Raw genomic sequence first — 6398 nt, forward strand, 5'->3', positions numbered from 1 at the left:
TCCCCGTGTCGCGGGGTCAGGGCACAGCCCCGGCGCGTGCCGAGTGCCACATGTCCCCACAGGGCCGTGGGGACAGGGCTGGCCCCGCAGCGTGCCGGGTGCTGTCCCCCGGCCAGGCCGAGCCCGCTGCACCCCGCACACGCGGCCCGGAGCGGTGACAGCCGCGACACCCAGTGCCACCCCCGCTGCTCCCGGCAGTGCCGGGGGGCCCCGGGCAGCCCTGGGGACCCTCACCCCCCCGGGCACCCCGCTCAGAGCCGCCCCCTCGGCACGGCCGCCCCGGGGGGCTGGGGAGGGCGCCAGGCGCTAATTAGTGCTGGGGTTAATTAATGGTCATTCTGCTTGTAGCTTTCTCAGTGTGTGTTTGGTTACTGTCTCTGGGAACCGTGTTTGAACAGATGGCTCTGTGTTACCGGGAGTGTGTGTACTTCTGTAGTCTAGTTAGGTGCTCTGCCAGAAAACCACCACTATACATACCTATAAATATATACATATATAGTCTATTTTAAGTTAAAAACCAATGAGACGAACGGGCGGCGTGGCCCCGGGCCCCCCGTCCCGCCGGGGTCACCTCCTGCCCTGTCCCCACCCTAAAGCTTCTCTCTGCTCATTCAAAGGTTTTTAATTGATTTTCTTTAATTTATTTTTAATTTCTTTGGGTTTCTTTTTTTTTTCTTTTTTTTTTTTTTTTACAGAAGGGTTGGAAAACTAAAAAAAAAAAAAAAACAACGACAAAAAGACAATTTGTAAGATATCGTGCGTGTGACTCCTTGTAAAATATTTTCAAATGGTTTATTACAGAGACTCAGTTATTAAATAATGTTCATATTTTCACTTCACAGGCGGTGGCTGTCATTGCCCGGGGCCGTGGGCACGGCTGGGGGGGCACAGCACGGGGGGGCACAGATATCGGGGGGCTCCTGCAGGTGGGACACTGCCCTGAGCGGCTGCACTCGGGGGCAGGGACACGGGACAGGGACACGGGACAGGGACACGGGACAGGGACCCCGCGGCGCCCCGGGCTCACAGCAGGGGCTGGGGCCCCGTGTCCCCCAGGGCTGTGTCACCCTGCCCACGCCCCACTCCATGCCCGGATCCCCCTGTTGCAGGGGGTCAGTGTCCCCTAGTGCGCTCCGTGTCCGTATCCCCATCTCCCGGGATTTTTCCCCCCATGACCGTGTCCTGCCACCTCCCTCCCCCACGTCCCGCCGTGTCCCTACTGTGTCGGTGTCTCCACCCCCTTCCCCACGTCCGTGTCGCTCGTTTGTCCCATGTCCTCCCGTTTCGGTGTCCTCCCATGTCCCTGTCTCCCCTCCGTGTCCCCCCGTGTCCCCCGGCCGCGTGTCCGGTGCCGCCCCGCGCTGCCAACGTGGCCGGACTACAAGTCCCGACGTGCCCCGCGGTGCCCTGGCCCCGCCCTCGCGGCAGCCCCGCCCCGTCGCCCCCGTTCGGCGCATGCGCAGCGGCGCTGTTTGTCCGCGCCCGGCCTGGCCCAGCGGAGGGTCCGAGCGCGGCCTGGCCCGAGCCCCCGCGGGGCCGCCCCGTCCCGCCCGCGGGGCCGAAGATGCGGCGGTACCTGCCGGTGGCCCGGCAGCACTTCCTGGCGGCGCTGGCCGGCACCAGCGTGGTGGTGAAGTCGCTGAGCGCCGCCGCCGTGCTGCTGTACCTGCTCTCCTTCGGGCTGGACACGGCCTACGGGCTGGGCGTGACGCCCGGCTACCTGCTGCCCCCCAACTTCTGGGTGTGGACGCTGCTGACGCACGGGCTGGTGGAGCAGCGCGCCTGGGGGCTGGCGGCCAGCCTGGCCACGCTGGGCACGGCCGGGCGGCTGCTGGAGCCGCTCTGGGGCGCGCTGGAGCTCCTCGTCTTCTTCGCCGTGGTGAACATCTCCGTGGGGCTCCTGGCGGCCCTCGCCTACTTCCTCACCTACGTGGCCTCCTTCCACCTCCACTATCTGTTCGCCGTCCGCATCCACGGCGGCCTGGGCTTCCTCGGGGGCGTCTTGGTGGCCCTCAAGCAGACGATGGGGGACAGCACCGTACTGAAGGTGCCTCAGGTCAGAATGAAGGCTGTGCCCATGCTCCTGCTCCTGCTCCTGGCTCTGCTGCGGCTCGCTGCCCTCGTCGAGAGCAATGTGCTGGCCTCGTACGGCTTCGGGCTCCTCTCCGGCTGGGTCTATCTGCGCTTCTACCAGCGGCACAGTAGAGGCCGCGGAGACATGAGCGACCACTTCGCCTTCGCCACTTTCTTCCCCGAGATCCTGCAGCCCGTGGTGGGGCTGGTGGCCAACCTGGTGCACAGCGTGCTGGTGAAGGTGCGGTTGTGCCGCAAGACCGTCAAGCGCTACGACGTGGGTGCCCCGTCCTCCATCACCATCAGCCTGCCCGGGACAGACCCCCAGGACGCCGAGAGGAGAAGGTACCCCTGCCCTGCCCTGCCCACGGGATCGTGTTTAGGGACAGCGAGGGTACAGTTTAAAATCCAGCCAAGGAGGAGGGGGGAGATTGAGGTGCAGGAGGGGCCCTCTCGATGTGGTCTGCCATGGAGGTGGTGGGACATTATTCTGCTCTTCCAGATGTGGAGCAGCAATGGAAAGGCAGGGGATACCCTGGGAAAGGGGCAGACAAGGTTGGGGTCCTCGCAGAAGAAAGGGACAGCCTAGGACAGTGACAGTCCCTACTCGTGGCAGCCTTCCACCAGTTCACCCTGGCCCAGGGGAGGGCAGTGAGTCAGCCCCACAGCCCAGCCCTCCAGCACAGCCAGCACTGGCCTTCCTGACTGCTGGCAGGAGGGTTTGGACAGGGTGCTGGCACTCCCTTTTCCCTGCCCTGCTTTATGCCTTGATTCCCCATTCCCGGAGCTGCCCTGGTGCTGACAGCCTCCACGTAGCATGAAAACTCCGTGTGAGTAGTCTGGGAGCCGGAGTGGGTTTCTGTGGAGCAGTCCCAGGCACTCCAGGTCTTCCCCAGCACTACTGAACCCACCCTTTCCTGCCGGGAAGGAGCCAGGGGCTGACTTGCACAGTGCCCCATGGGGCTGACCTGCCCGCGTGCCCTTGTCCTGCAGGCAGCTGGCCCTGAAGGCTTTGAACGAGCGGCTCAAGCGAGTGGAGGACCAGTCAGCCTGGCCCAGCATGGAGGATGATGAGGAGGAGGCGGCGGCGGCGGCGAAGGCTGACAGCCCACTGCTGCCCGAGCCCGGCACGGCCGGGAAGAGCCCCGGCCAGGAGTCCAACCTCATCAGCTTCCAGGACGCCCCGGCCCAGCTGTGAGCGTTCCCCTTCCCGCCCTGTCTCCGTTGGAGAGCTGCTAATCCCCCTCGCGTCCCCCGGGGGCGGGACTGCTCCCGGCACAGGCAGGGGGATACCTCATTCCAACGCTTCGCTGCTGCTCGCGGCCAGCACCAGGCACCCGGGACAGTGACACTGCCACCACCGTGAGGACAGGGATTCCTGGAGCCACTCCCTCAGCCGGGGCAGGCCGTGGAGTCGGTGCAGGAGCGGGGCCTGTTCTGGGAGAGGGACGCGGGGCTGATCCCTGCCCCAAGGCGCTGTGCTGGCCCTCGTGGGATCGAAGTCAGCTTCTCCTCTGTGCCAGGGCTTGGCCAGAGCACTCAACACTTATTTTCTCCTTTCTGAAGGTAGTTTTGAGTTTTGCCCTCCTTAATTGAGGCAGTGAGAAGGCTGGTGGGTTTCTCTTCTAAGTGTCTTTCCCGTGGGAGCCTCCCCCCGCCCCAGCAGGAGCTTGCCAGGGCCGGTGAGAAGTTTGTTGGGTAGGAGAGGACAGGACACTGGGCAGGAAGAGGCCACCCAGCCCCTCGTGGTGGTGCTCCAGCACTGCCAGCTCCAGGCTTTGCACGGTGGGGATTCTCTCCTCCCTCTCCTGCCCCCTCCCCCTGCCAGGAGCTGCTGCCCTTGGCTGCTCCCTGGCTAATCCGTTTGCCAGATTACACTAGGAGCTGGAATTAATTTTACAGTGGGACTGTAGCTGCTTCCTCTGGCAGCAGGTTTTCTTTCCTGCAGGTAGGATATGGGCTCCCCCCTTCTTTTCCCTCCCTCTTTGTTGATGGAGTTATTTTCCTGGATGGAGAGGATGCTCCCTGCGACAGCCTCCACAGCCCTGATCCAGTGGGCAGTTCCCAGCCCGAGATGCGGATCAGCAGTGTCATTATTTTTTTAAAGGACCACACGAGAAGGTTTTGTCACATGGGAAGAACACAGACGTTTGGGTATCAATAAAGAGTTCTTTGAAAGCGCTGGCTCCTGCGGCAGAGCACGGGCAGGGTGGGGGACCCGAGCAGCCCCTGGGGAGGGCCTTTCTTCCCAGGTGCTCCAGCAGGGAGACATGTCTGCCTGACCCCAGAAGTCATCCCACCCAAGAAGTAAAGAGGGCTTGTGGCGCTCTAGCTGCCTGAAATTTTTATTGAATAAAAGCTCTGGATACAGAGGAATTGTTCAGCCTGGGAGCCGCTCCCAGCTCTCCAGCCCTGCCGGGAGCAGGATGCGTGCTGGAAGGAAGGCTGTTGTGCCAGCAAGGAGGTTTCTTCCTGCCTCCCCAAGGGTTCATTGCCCAGGTCTGTGCCTCCCCCCGTGCTCACACTGTTCCCTATGACTTGCTGGCTGCATACTCCCAGCCCGGCTCAGTAATCTGCTCTGTAAACTGACCCCACCCCTGCAGGCCGAGCCCAGCCCACGGAGGAGGGGTTTGTGCGTGGCACTGGGTGTCCAGACCCAGGGCCGTGGGGCAGAGCTGCCCTGATCCCAGGGGCTGCCCGTGCCATGGGGACACACGTGCTGCTGTACCGTTGCTCGGGTGCCACCCCCCTGCCCCAGCCCTGCCAGGGCTGAAGCCACAACCGTGCCCTGTGCTTTCCTGTCACGCTGCCCCCGCGGCAGGAGAGGCAGCGTGGTGCCTGCTGCAGCCTCCCGGGAGAGAAGGGACTCCCTGCCCTCCTCACCAGGATGGCCCCTGGCCTGCCTGCTCCAAAGCAGCCCTGCGTGGGAAGGGAAAAGGAGCAGGAATCCTGAGCGAGCCCTCCACTTCCCAGCACTGAGCACCAAGCTGCCACAGGGACTGGCAGCTTTACCTGTGCCAGGGAGCATCCCCACTGAGGCAGGGGTGAGGTGTCACACGCATCTGGAGCGGCTGCTCCCCAGGGACAAGACACTACGGACAATCCAGGACTAAGGAAAGACGAGTAGGTAGAAACCAAGTTCCAAGGAGACCCTGTGCGAGCAGGGGGGCTGCCAGCTCTCTCCAAGGGGAGACCCAGCTCGCTGTGGGAAGTTCAGGTCAGCAGCAAGCCCTCAGTGCTGGCTGCGCTTGCGGTACAGGTAGGCATTGCTCACCTGGTTCATGATAACCAGGCTGGTGACGAGGGGACACAGCATGGCGAGGTACCACGAGGCACCGGTCACCGTGGTGGTGAACCAGAGGGAGCACATGCCCAACATGAGGCTGGCACAGCCCAGCAGGTAGCCCACCAGCCCTGAGGTTGCGTGGTACAGCTTCAGCTTGGCCAGCGTCCAGTTCTTCATCAGCTTGGGGTAGAGCAGGAGCGCGCCCCCGGCGCACTGCCCGCCGGTGTACAGCACGGCCAGCAGCCCCGTCAGCCCGTGCCAGGTGACAAAGTGGCCCTTGCCGTTCAGGTGCTTGTTGTAGGTAATGATTCCCAGCCCCAGGAGCGCGCAGAGCAGGGCGAGCAGCTGCAGGGCCCAGTGCACCCGCACCCGGACCTTGCGGGAGAAGGAGCGCAGCAGCGAGGTCTCCGGGGAGAAGATCAGCAGCGCTTCCGTCATCAGGAACGAGAACTGGGGGGCAGAGGGCAGCGGCATTGGCACCGGCCAAACGGCCCTGCGCCGGGGCTCCCGGGGCCGGGCACCCACCGCCCGGGGCCGGGCACCCACCGCCCGGGGCTCAGCCTCCCGTCAGCCGGGGGCTCCCGGGGCTCGGCACCCACCACCCAGGGGCTCCGCCAGCCGCGGCAGCGTCACTTACCGCGAGGGCCATGAGCAGCGGGTGCCAGGAGAACAGACCTGCAAGGGAAGCGCAGGGTGAGCTGAGCTGAGCTGAGCCGAGACATCCGGCCCGCCCCGGCCCCGCCGGCACTCACTGGATCCGGGCCGCGCCAGCACGGCCACGGCGGCGGGGAATCCCAGCGCCACGAGGTGCGCGGCGGAGCCCGAGACCACGCGCAGCGAGCGGTACAGGCGGGACTCGGTCTCGGCCGTCAGGGCCATGTTGGCCGGGCGGGCGGAGCCGCCGCTGCCGACATGGCCGGGCCGCGGCGCGGGTTCCGATTGGCTGAGGCGGGCTGTCCGTCAGCGCTAAGTCCCGCCCCACCGCGCTGCGCCGCCGCTGAGTGGCGGGAAGTGCTGTCGCTCAGCGTGAGGGCCCGCC

General features: G+C 64.6%; 2 protein-coding genes across 2 annotated transcripts; one reads left to right on the forward strand and one right to left on the reverse strand.

Moving 5' to 3' along the window:
- The first annotated feature begins 1491 nt into the window (after positions 1-1491).
- Positions 1492-4251, forward strand: TMEM115 (transmembrane protein 115). Its single transcript, XM_039733889.1, has 2 exons — positions 1492-2418; positions 3067-4251. Exons 1-2 carry the CDS (start codon positions 1565-1567, stop codon positions 3269-3271), a joined length of 1059 nt encoding a protein of 352 aa, XP_039589823.1. The 5' UTR covers positions 1492-1564; the 3' UTR covers positions 3272-4251.
- A 149-nt stretch (positions 4252-4400) lies between these two features.
- On the reverse strand, positions 4401-6272 carry LOC120513969 (cytochrome b561 domain-containing protein 2). Its single transcript, XM_039733892.1, has 3 exons — positions 6112-6272; positions 5997-6034; positions 4401-5809 (listed from the first exon to the last, which is right to left on the reverse strand). The coding sequence occupies exons 1-3, from the start codon at positions 6236-6238 to the stop codon at positions 5306-5308; spliced, it is 669 nt and encodes a 222-aa protein (XP_039589826.1). The 5' UTR covers positions 6239-6272; the 3' UTR covers positions 4401-5305.
- Between the last annotated feature and the right edge of the window lie 126 nt (positions 6273-6398).

The sequence above is a fragment of the Passer montanus genome, unplaced genomic scaffold (assembly GCF_014805655.1).
Source record: "Passer montanus isolate IOZ18808 unplaced genomic scaffold, ASM1480565v1 scaffold9, whole genome shotgun sequence".
In the NCBI taxonomy this organism is placed as follows: Eukaryota; Metazoa; Chordata; class Aves; order Passeriformes; family Passeridae; genus Passer; species Passer montanus.

Excerpts from the sequence above, each read along its gene's own strand:
- TMEM115 (XM_039733889.1), top strand. The coding sequence starts at position 1,565 with ATGCGGCGGTACCTGCCGGTGGCCCGGCAGCACTTCCTGGCGGCGCTG. Across the intron at positions 2,419-3,066 it reads CAGGACGCCGAGAGGAGAAG|GCAGCTGGCCCTGAAGGCTT; the intron begins GTACCCCTGCCC and ends CTTGTCCTGCAG.
- LOC120513969 (XM_039733892.1), bottom strand. The coding sequence starts at position 6,238 with ATGGCCCTGACGGCCGAGACCGAGTCCCGCCTGTACCGCTCGCTGCGC. Across the intron at positions 6,035-6,111 it reads GCTGGCGCGGCCCGGATCCA|GTCTGTTCTCCTGGCACCCG; the intron begins GTGAGTGCCGGC and ends CTTCCCTTGCAG. Across the intron at positions 5,810-5,996 it reads CGCTGCTCATGGCCCTCGCG|TTCTCGTTCCTGATGACGGA; the intron begins GTAAGTGACGCT and ends TCTGCCCCCCAG.